At 42.2% G+C, this 12,030-nt stretch overlaps 1 protein-coding gene across 8 annotated transcripts in view; it reads right to left on the bottom strand.

The window, feature by feature from the left end:
• LOC132908869 (teneurin-a) overlaps positions 1-12,030 on the bottom strand; it is a 709,702-nt gene that overhangs the window by 267,155 nt on the left and 430,517 nt on the right. The window contains exon 1 of one of the 8 annotated variants that reach the window (XM_060963316.1): positions 599-1,584. The exons of the other annotated variants lie outside the window; for them this stretch is intronic. Within the exon in view, the coding sequence (XP_060819299.1) occupies positions 599-638 (40 nt within the window). The 5' untranslated portion in view covers positions 639-1,584. Of the gene's footprint in view, positions 1-598; positions 1,585-12,030 lie in introns of those variants that run through there. 8 annotated transcript variants of the gene reach the window in all.

Below are 12,030 nucleotides of genomic sequence, written 5' to 3'. Positions count from 1 at the left end.
TCAAAGTTAAAAGTGGACCCATTGACCTAACCTCGTCACGTACGATCGATCGTTCAACGACGATCACCGGGCAATTATGAATTCGCTAACGATAGTAAATTATTTGTATGATTGGTTAACCATTTAGATTGTAGAATTTTGTTATTGACTTTCATATTTTGTAAATGAAAGATTGGTTTATGTTAGATAGCTTGCCATTTTTCGTGAATTTTTAGGTTAAATTGCAGTTGGGTGGAAAACTATATTATTTTGAAAAAAACTTTTCATTTAGCTTAGGATGCTGTTAAATACTTTCTAAGTAGAATTACGTCTATTGGATTTTCTATTTAGTATTAGGTAATTTGTAGGTTAACGTAGAGATAAAATAAAGTTCTTTACAGAAAGAAAGAAATAAATATACAATGCAAACTTACGATGTAGACATTCAACTAAAACATAAAAATTGAAAAGGAAAGGAAAACACAAATAAATTATCCTCGCCTAAAATAAACAACAAATTTTGCTAAATGCAACAATTTATCTTCTTTTTTACATTAAATTTAAAAGCATGGCTCGCAGGCAAACTGGTAAACATTAACCTAACCCAACTTCCACTTACCAACACGGTCTATGTCTTCTTGCGTATAGTAGTGATGCATCGTTGCTGCTGGGTCAGCTTGTGGTAGCAATTGAATCACTCGGGCGACAGTTTATGGCCGTACGATGATCATCACAACCAATACAGCGGTCACTTTACTCAGCTATTACTCACTTCCATCTCAAACAGTCGCGAGACCGCCCATTCGCCACTTCCTGCACCGTATATAGTTTCGTCCGTGTTTTCAAATCGTAACACTTTATCTAAATCCACGGAAGCCACGATTTTATCTCCCTCCCCCCAATACCAGACTCCAGGTTTGACAAACGAAGTCAAAACGAGTTGCAAGCTACGAGAGGCAAAAACGCGTAAACAAGTCACACGACGATCGCTGAACGAAACAACGGTCGTTTACCTTTCACCCTTCGTCCCATAGTTCAACGAAACGTAAGTCGGTCGTATGTAGTCCAATGTAAATAATAATCTCGATGATACTCTGGATAAATCGGCGCCAGCTTACCTCGACACACCTTGTCCGCGCACGACGCGGTTAATTTTCGACGTGGCTGTCAAACCAACTGATCTATCGACGCGCGGCTCTCGGCTGCTTTGCCGACGGCACTGTTTACATGTACGCGCGGTTACACACTCACACACAATGTATCAGAGCAGTGTTCGTGTTGTAAATCGCCAATACACTCGTGAGGTGCACTCGAACTTTCGCGCGAGGTTTTCGAGTCGAACTTTAAGGTTATGATAGAAGTGAAAGCCTTAACGGGATGCTGTATACGTACGCAACACTCGGCGACCAGGTGGCGGTTGCTCGCGTGGTCGAGCCGGCGGGCTGTGTAATCAGGACGAAGAGAGAAGGAGATAAACTGAGAAAACGAACGAAACGTCAACCGGTGAATCGATTGACGCGATGGAAATTTTCTTGGTGACACGACGATATCAATAACAATCGAAACACGGGCCAAAACGACAGGTCCAACAACATTGTGGTGGAAAACGCTGGTCCGCGACGCGAGTCTGCGCAGTAGGCTGATCGCGCGGCAGCCACGCTACGCAGCCAGTGGCGACGGTGGCGCCATCACAGTCGTCGCGCCAGCGTCGACACGCAGTACACCCCCGCAACATCCTGCTGCTGCCTACTGCCACCTACAACCCCCCCAAAATCTACGGTCCTCATCGTACGCGTTGCAAACGTTCACCAGCCTACAACCGCCGCCACCGTTGCCGCCGCTCGTTCTCTCATCCGCCCCCGACCCACCGTCGCTCGCTGCGGTATCGATTGGCCCAGTTGTCCCTCGTCAGAACGCCGCGGCCGCTCCAACATTCGTACCGTCGTGTTTTCTTCATTTTCGTCTTTCTTATTTCGCATTGCCTTTTTCCTGTTCCGATTTGTTACTTTCATTTGGATGATTTTGAAGAAGAGACGTATGATTGAAGGAAACGTGTTTTAGATTAGACTCAGATGCATGTTTTCGTGTTTCCTACGTCTTCGTCTCTCTTATGTTGCTTATTTTTCCTATATCGATTCATTAATTTGACTCAAACGATTTTAAAGAGAGATAGGATGAACACGATTGAGTCAGGTGAATTTTTAGATTAGATTCGATTAGATGTATATCAGGATGAGACGAGTGAGGATTAGTCTGTTATGGGATTGGAAGTTATAAAATGCGATCTCTTAAAAACTGAATAAATCTTTTTAACTTCCGCTATCGATCTCGATCTCCATACCAATGTCTTTCTGTTTGTTTTTTATTGAAAAATTACTATCTCTATCCACTTGAAACAAATGTTTGAAAGCTGACAATGAATTTAACTTTGGACCTCTAAGCTAATTGGATCAATGAAATCGAAAGGTTTCTTCAGAATGAAATCTTCGATAATAAACGAACTTCTTATAATAAACGAACGATCAATTCATAGTAACTAGTTCGTATAGTAGCGACTCTTTTAACAAAAGGCGTCGGAGCTTTGTGAGATCGGCAAAGACGAATCAATTGCACGATCTGCATGCTTCCCAGACTGCGATCCTCACTCGAGGACATCTCAAACAACTTGCTCACGGAAGGACAATTACCAAACTATAGGATCCGGACTGTAGACGGTTGTTACACAATTCGGAATACTGCAAGAACTTTCGATCATGCCCGGCAATCCACCGGGCGATATTGCATCCCACTAGAGGAAGCTACTTCGAACGTTCACGCTGATACGCAGCCTCTGAAAGCTCAACTTCCTCGGGAATACGACACTTCTTCGTCTTTATCGCCGATAAAACACTCTTCTACAATTTGGCCAAACGTATCCAAACCGGCCCTTTCTTTACTAACTTTCGTAATGTACAGGCTGTTCACGAATTCATGGTATCTATACATCGAGCGTATAGTATTTATTGAGTACTTCTTCGGATGGCTGGCAAAGTAATGACAATCGCGATAAAATAATACTTTCTTCTATTATTGCAAAAAAAAAAAAAAAAAAATGATAAATAAAGATGAATTTTTGATATCGTTTTCCATTAAGAAGAGAAAAGATATCAAAATTTGTAGTATACTATCTGTTACATTAAAGTCATTGAAATAATTAAATCATAAAGTTGTGGACCTTGCAGCAAAGGCTATTTTTACACAATTTATTTCAGTGTTCAATCAAGACTCGATTATATAAATTTCATTTATCGAAGTTCTATTCTGTACTGAAGGAAGCTTCCATCAAAAATACCTTTGTCGGTACATTTTATTTAAGAAGCACGCACACACACACACACACACTCTTTCTCTCTTTCTTATCTCCTCGCGGAAAAAAGATCTTCATATATCAAGATTCTTCCAGTATCAACGATAAAATAAAGGCGAAAGCACCATAGATTTTTGGAAGAAAATTCTGGAATTCCAGGGGAAACTAGTTCTTAGGCTTCTTCTGTTGATCTGAACGAGGGTGGATCGTTCGCCGGGAAACACGGAGTATACGGGGCAATGGTAGCCAGTGCGATCGTGACCGGGGAGAACCAGAAAACAGGAGGGCGCATAAACGACAAAGGAGGGCAGGCATTATTACGTGCCAGGGCTGAATGCATGACAATGCCAAGCGAGATTCTCGTTCCTCGTTCGTTTCCACCGATCCCAAGCATCGAGTTCTCTCTCTGTTCTTCGGCTTTGTCCCCTTGGTCGGTGGGAGTCTCGCGGGTGCGGCCCAAGCACCGTCATGGGACCGCCATCGCTTCCACAATGCTACGCTAACAAGGTCAGCAATTAATGAATCGCTGGAAACGCGTCGCCATAAAAATGCGGCTATTCTATGGGGACTCTACGCATATGTATGGCACGGGGTGACTAGAAATCGACTTCCAAGTTCATGTGGCCCTTTAAATTTCGAAAAGAGAAGAGAACGAAAGAATAAAATTGCGTATAGAACAGAGGAGTATTCTCTAATATATAATAATATAAATCTAACATAAATTGTCTATGTGTTGAATAGTCCAATCAGTAGATATTGAAAAAATATATATAAAAAAACAAAAAAAAATTGATGTACACTTCTATAGATGGTATCAAAAATACTTCTATACTTTATGGGAAACGAAGTCTTCTCTAGATAACAATTACTGCTTCAAAGGTTCGCTATAGCTGGAGTCATAAATTAAAAAAAAAAAAAGAAAAAAAAGGAAAAAGAGAAGATGGAAAAAAAAGAAGTAAAAATAATACTACTATATCTATGCATATGGTAATATCCATGTTTTTTAGCTCGCTAACGGACTTTTCACGTGTCAATAATTCTATCGTCGCGCGAAAAGAAATCGTACACGCGTTTCAAAGTTTTTCTGTTTCGCGTAGCGTAGCCTTCTCTCTGGCGTGCGTCCTCTTTATGAAAACTCGCGGCCATTCTCGTCCGACTGCCGCGGTAACGGATGAACTATTTTCCCGTGAATATTTCGGAACTATCAAAAAATATCCTTTGAGGTAAGCATCGCTGGAGAGGCCCGCCGGTGGTTTGCATTCGCCTACTGTGAAAATGGAACTCTTCAAAAATTGAGCGCAACACGTTCCAGATTCAACCGGCTGATATTTCTATTCAGTTGCAATAAAAAATGCCTCTCTTCTTTCGCGTTTCTCGTTACAAAACAAATAAAGAAAAAGCGAAAGAGGAAAAAAGGGGAAGAAATGAGAGAAAAAGGAGGAAATTCTTGTACTTACAAGGAAACAATAATATCGATGAGATAGATAAGGAAACGTAGTTTCATCCAAGAATCTGTGGCTGTTATTACTCGTTGGTGTTTCAATTTCTCAAAGTTTCCCCAATTTTGCTTTATTCGTCTGTTATTAATATCAATATTAATCTAGAGACAAATATTACATGGGATTTCACACGCGTTATCGAACCAAAATGTTTTCTATTTGTACACTTGCCACTGTATAAAAATTGTCTGAATCGTGTGAGACAGCTTTGCAACCTTCCCAACTCCAATTCAAACCGCAACGAAATAGATGAAACACAAACAGCACAGCGAACAATGTTTTATACGTTACAGATCGGTTGCAGATAAAAAGACCAGGGCTGTAACAGCGTGGACGTTTGACGTCAGTAGAGCGAAATGGTTGGAAAATAACGAAAGTAAAACGGCGGTCATTCATCGTCGCCTACCGCGATTTTTTAGCTTGCTGGAAATTCGCACTTTTATGATTTCGTTTAAATTACACGGAAACCGGGTCCCCGTTCGACTGGAAACATTACTTTGGAAAATTGACCGCGCACCGGCAAGGGGTGAAAGAGGAAAGAACACGAGGGGTGCACGCGTGTTATTTCCATAAATGTCCCCAATGCATAGAATTCGAACGTGAAACGGTAAAACCTCCACCTCGAGGAAATCGATTCTCCGTTTCTGAATTTTTTAACGTGCTTTTAATTTTCAAGTTCTCATCTAGAAGCTACAATTTTTATATACTTCCTCGTTTAGATCTTTTTGTTTAAATGATTAATAGAACGAGTGGTCCGATGTGCTTTAAGCTGAATTATATATTTGAAGGAATTATTTGTGTTGGTTCTTTCGACAACTTGAATTAATAATTTTTTCGTAGTGCACAGAGAAAGTTGATTATATTCGTAAGAATTTAATGTTTGTCACTTTCAATTCACTTGACTGAATTATCTAAACGCGAAAGTGAAAAGTGAACAGGAAAAATTATAGAAATATGGAAGACAAGGACGTAGTCCGGTATCTTATGGTAAGCCAACACCTTAATTAGCATACGATCGCAGTCATAATCTAAAGGAGTTGAAAAATCAAGCGACAGAATCGTGGAATGCCATCTACGCGGATGCAAGGTCATCAGCGCGTATAATTCGGTGTTTAACGTAAACGTTAGCGCATTCCTTCGGCGCCCTAATGCTTGCAACGATACGTAGCCCGTGAAAGTAAACCACTGCCGCGACGGATTCCTCGCCTTGCACCGGGAGCCACTAATTACAAGGGACCCGGTAAATTACGTAACTTTCACAAGGCTCTACGTTCTAATTTGCCTCGATCGTTAAAAGTGTCTTCGCCCTCCAGTTTATGCATATTCATCGGCCAATTTCCTTCCTTTCTTTTCTTCCCTTATCTCTCTTTCTCTCTCTCTTTCTTTCTTCCCCTTCTTTTCTTTCGAATCGTTTCTCTCCTTTTAACGAGTCGGCGAATCCGAATGAACACCACTTGATTTATTCCATTCGGAACCATCGGCCAGACCGTCCCCTAATCATCGTTTTGTAAATTAATGGTGGGCAACGTCGCGTCGCTTCGCGGTTGATCGTGGCGTCGCGGCGCGGATATAATGCACCTATGCGGCATCTCCAATTAACGCGGATGACATCGCTGCATTCCGATAGATACGAACAAACATGAATGCATACGGGAGAAAAAGAGATAGAGATAGAGATAGATAGATAGATAAATAGATAAAGAGAAAGAGAGAGAGAGAGAGAGAGAGAACGACAGCATTTCTCGTTATTATACAACGTATAACGAGAGGCTATAATTACCTTCGTATATACGGTGCACTTCGTTATCTACGACTCACCGCTGCTAATTATCTCCGCGACTTTTGATACTTGTTCTTTTTTTCCTGTTTTTCCTTTTCTTTTTTCAGGATATTTTTACGGGGGAGATCTAATGACGAGTATATAGGAAGGCGTGGAGGGTGCGAGAAATAGGATTTTATGGTTTTTGTGGGATGGGTGTCGCGGGTCTCTTGCACAGTTTATGGACGGTTTATTCATCGTATAACGATCCGTACAGTAAATTCTAATCTTCGAAGTAGAGCGTATTGGATTCTGCGGGTTTATTGGGCAAGGGTGAATAAAAGAAATTAAAGAGGGAGAGGAAGAAGAATGAAAGGAAATGGGTGGGAAGTATAAGGGGAATGGAGTAAACATGGAACAGAGGAAGAAGGGAAACGGAAAGAAAGTTAAAGGAAAGTACGATGAAAGTTCCAAAATACATCGTTGCTTATGGCGTCGCATCAAGCGTGGGATTAACTGAAGTGAAAAAGCTATTACAGAAGAACGTTCCGGCGTTTTCAACTTGAAGCATCAAAAAAAAAAAAAAAAAAAATAAAAAAATAAAAAAAAATTCATCCCCATTTTTAAAATGCTCGACCAGCTTATGAAGGCTTTCTCAACGTTTTGAAGAATCTTCATGCTCGTGAAAGCATCTCGATCAATGGAATACCAGCTACGACACGGAAACTTCATTCGAAACCACAACTCCTCTGGAAGAAGAGTCCATCGAACAATCGTAATCTGGGAACGGGTTCGGTACCTAATTCGTGTTACACGGCTCGCAAAAACCGGTAACAGAATTCCACCTGGCAGTGACGCGTTGGAAATCAAATTGGCCCGGCCAGGGTCACGCGACCTCCGCCGACCGGTGAGAGCAAAAAGAAAGAGACAGAGAAAGCGAGCCATCCAGAGCGAGCTGATTAAATCAACGAATCGAAACTTCACGGCAAGTCGCGGTCATTCAATTTCCCCTGGACTCTCCAAGGCTTTCGTCGATGCAGCCGTAACCTGCCGGGAGCTACTGGCCCAGCGAAAAGTTCTCTTTGATCGTGGATTGCATCGGCCAAGATAAAACGGGACGCAGAATAGAACCTACTAAAACAGCGAAAGAGAAAGAAGCTGAAGCGGCAAAACTAGAGAACCGAACTAGAGGAACGAGGAGAACAGAACAGAGTTCGCGAACAGAGAAGGAACCAATGGAGGGTGCAGCACAGAGTGAACACGGTAGAGTAGAAGGGGAAGGGTAGACGAAAAGACAGCGGAGCTCGACGTGCCGCGAGGACTCGCAGCGTGAACGAGAACGAGAACGAGAACGAGAGGAAGAGTTGGTTGGTAGGAGGAGAAGAGTTACGGGAGCGCATCCACCGAATCACAAATGAGTTGCGAGACTCGATTAAGCATCTTCCGGATGCATTATTAAGGGTACCGGCTAAAGGGGAGAGGAGTGGCGAGAGAGTGGACTCGTCCAGAGGGTTGGATACGTCGACGTCAGCTAACTTGGGGGGTGGGCGAGCAACTAATGGGTTGTAGCCAGTATGTGCAGCGGATTATACGTCCTCGGTCAAGCCGGTACAAGCCATCGTACGCGGAGAAGCTCCAGAGAGAGAGAGAGAGAAAACTCGATAGAACGAGAGAACGTGAATGTGACGAAAGAGCAGGATATCGCTCGAACTATCTGTGCAGGCTTAACCTGCAGACTTTATGAACGGACCAGTGTCGAGTTCAAGGAAGATAAGAGCCAACCACCTCCGTGGGGTCTTCGTGCCTTCGTTCGTTGAAGTAGGAGATGCGGCCTTGCGAGTCTGTTCTCGTTTCCGTTTTAGCAAAATGCGAAATCCGGTGGATGCTTCCGTAGACACGCGGCCGTCGCTGGGGGTACATTCCATGCACAGCTTTCCAACGATTAACGGTAGATTTCGTGATGGGGATTTTGAATTTAGGTGGGTAGCATGGAGGCCAGTTAATATTCAAACGGTCATCCTCTCGAGGTGGAGGTGGAGGATGTAAAGAATTAACGGCTAGGTTATCGTAATTTTGTCGTCGTTTGGGAATGACACGACTGAATTAATACGAGTTGCGAAGGATTTTAATGGGTTCTGTGAAATGGGAAGCAGTTGGTTGAGAGAATGGTCGATAGAATAGCGCAATGTGCTGTCAACGAGAGGTTTAATCGCGCGCAGTTTCTTCAAAACTTCCACATCTTTCCATACAGAGTCTCCCATGCTGACTGATTTTGATCAGAGCTCGATACCACACGTAAGTTGTATTGAAAATGTTAAAAAATCAACGTTGATACAAAGGGATTCCCAAAAGTAAATTAGTACGTTCAAAACAACGGTGATTCACATGATGAACTGGTCCATCCTTCTCACGCAATAAATTAAATACGTTCCAATTTATACAACTCGATATAAAATGCTCAATTTAAACGCCTGTTTGCGTAGATCAATCGACAATTGAACACCAATTTAGGTTAGCTACCAATTTCATTTGAAAATCTCCGGGAATTAATTCGTACAATTAATCAACTTCTACAAATTTCCAATTACTATCAGCAAACTGAAAGTTAATCGAGGAATAAAGAATTCATTGCCGTTGTTAAACGTACTCCATAATCATCAGGAGAATGTATTCCTCCATAGAGAGTTGTTCAACAAACCCATAAAAATAAACTCACTAGACGGCAAAATTGAAGATGACAAGAAGTAAAATCGATCTCCGTCGTTGTCACGTCCTCTACAAACTTGAAATAGCGAAAAATTTTTATGGTTTCGTAAGAACCGTCACATATTCCCTTCTCCCCTTGTTATCGAGTCATGTACCCTGTCGGATTTATAAATATTATATTTATAAGACTAAAAGGATGAGAACTTTCCGAATTTAATTTGAGATATCGGAGTTTATGACATACCATGCCCAATTGAAAGGCGCCCAGCTATGTAATATTAAAGGAAATTTCCCTTTGGAAACCTCGTACAATTATTCTAGCATTGCTTCTACTTCCTAAAACAATTTGCAGATTTCTTTTTTAAAAGCGCCATTATCTACCTGGTCGCGTTCTCTTGTATCTCTTAATTAAACGTCGCCTTCTATTTTTCTAATTAAATTCAATCCGTTTGCAGTTTCTTCCATTGCAACGACAATTTCAGCTTTGCAAAAATTCAGAATTCGATGGGAACGAAATCTGGGTCATAGAAGAATTGGCAATCCTGTATGATGCGCTATTTTGCAAAAAATTGCTAAAATTTAAAAGTCAAATTTCTATCGCTTGTTGATTATCAATGCAACTGTTACAGAGCGCATAAGCTGATACGTAAGCTCCATATATATGTACATATCGTCCATACATACGCAATAAGGTTTGTTTTCAACGTTTGCTAAGTTACATCAAGATCACGTGATACGTTTACGAGATATTCAAATGGCTGGATACATTCCGCACATCGTATTGCACGTCCAACACATATAAAAACACATATACTTTATACTTAGACCGTCGGATCTACGCTATCTTCGCGTAAGTATCCATAACCGAGGTGACAGGGTCAGCCTTGACGGGCAGGAGCCAGAGAGGGCTACTTCGCGCGGGATTTCAATTTCATAGCGCGCCAGAACGTCATTCGATCCTTATTCCCGCTTATAAACGCGAAAGGCGTTGCGATAAAAGTTACCAGGCTGTCCAACCTCGAGAAAATGGCAGAGTCATGACCACTGATGAAAGTACGTAGAAAAGGTGATGAGAGAGTCGAACTCTGGCGGGTGAATGGATACTTGGAGAGTTTTCCTATTTGAGACGTTGCATAACATTTTATACATATTTACGTAGAGTGTTATTAAATTAGAGAATTGAATAGACAATCGAATTAGATTGCTACAGACGATAAAAAATAGGATAATAGACCTAAACAGATTACGAATGAATACTAAAATAAGTGAATAAAAGAACTAAATAAATGTCATTTTACATTTTCTATCTGTTCACGTTTAAACATATCACGGACATAAACAGAAGATAATCCTGAATATAAAATAGAGTTTGGTTGATAAATCAGCATGGACGAGCGACAAATAACGAAGTTGCTTAAAAAAATCAGTTAACGGGAATATTATTTAAATCCGTGATGGCAATAACGGGAATATCGCGTGAATGATTACGCCGCGCTGGCTGAGTGGGGGATCACCGCGGAGCAATGGGCAGCGTTACTATCGCAGCCGACGCTACCACCAGTGGCATCAGCAACGCCATCAACGCCACCACCACCATAGCCAGCATCCCCATCGCGACGACCGCCGCCACCACTGGCAGCGTGGCCGGCGGATAACCTCCGTTTGTAATATTATTTCAGGTATGTGTACGCACGCACGCAGACCTATGCTGATACGATGAACAGCTACATATTATGCGCGTACGCATAGACACGTGGAACGACGCTGGTGTTCGGTGTGTCGCCGCACATGTTGGTTGCCTGAATGCACGCGAGCCACTGGTAGCGCAATCGAACAGTATAAAAGGAGATAGCGGTCCGAATATCTGCGAAACGCTCTGAAACGGCGATGCTTTTATTCGCGTGCGCCCGCCATCACCGGCAAATAGCTTTTGCATAGTTATCTCGGTTCTCTGATATCTGTCGCCGTTCAAATGTACCGCGTCATTAGTGGCGGCCCAAGCGCTGCGCGCGCACCTGCAACGCTCTGTGTCACGCTGATATGCTCTCGACGCTTGTTTACGTTTTCCCCAGCGTAGCTTGCGGCTACGTCGTTACGGTTCGCTCGATGCACAGCCCATTTCCGATGCGACCCTCGATTACTCTTCGGGAATGGACTTGACGGAGAATGCTACGAAAGTTTATTTTGTAACTCGCGTGGATTTGTTGATGGGCGCCTCGCGAGGTTTGCATGTCGATAATTGGTGTCTAATGGGCCGTGGCTTGATTCAGGGGATAGCTTGTATCCTACAGTGTTTGATTAGATTAAAAGAGAATAAGAATTTTAGAGATACAAGATACGACTCGATCTATTTCCTACTGCGATAAGGGCTATGGTAACATTTTGTAGCAAGTAAATTGGGTCAAAGACACAGGAGTAATTTAGACAATTAGGATATTACTTTGTATGTACCTTGGAAATCAAATTGTCAGTTATACACATTTACCAATCTCGGTAGACGTTTAACATTATTGCACCAGTACTTCTAACTCGTAGTATCCAAAATCTACACATTAACACGTGGAAAAGCATATCTGAATCTTTCCAGAAGCCAGCAATCCTCATGCTCTGACTCGAATCCAGTACGAAGGGACACGAGGAAAATGGTAACGACGTTTCAGACATCGGACTGCCCTGATGTTATCATCTGCGAGAATTGGTTTGCGCCCCGTCCTTTACACTGTTTAATATCGACGCATGTT

The sequence above is a fragment of the Bombus pascuorum genome, chromosome 1, assembly GCF_905332965.1.
Source record: "Bombus pascuorum chromosome 1, iyBomPasc1.1, whole genome shotgun sequence".
Lineage (NCBI taxonomy): Eukaryota > Metazoa > Arthropoda > Insecta > Hymenoptera > Apidae > Bombus > Bombus pascuorum.
Note: the sequence above shows the minus strand (reverse complement) of the source record. Positions and strands in the feature narration are given on the sequence as shown.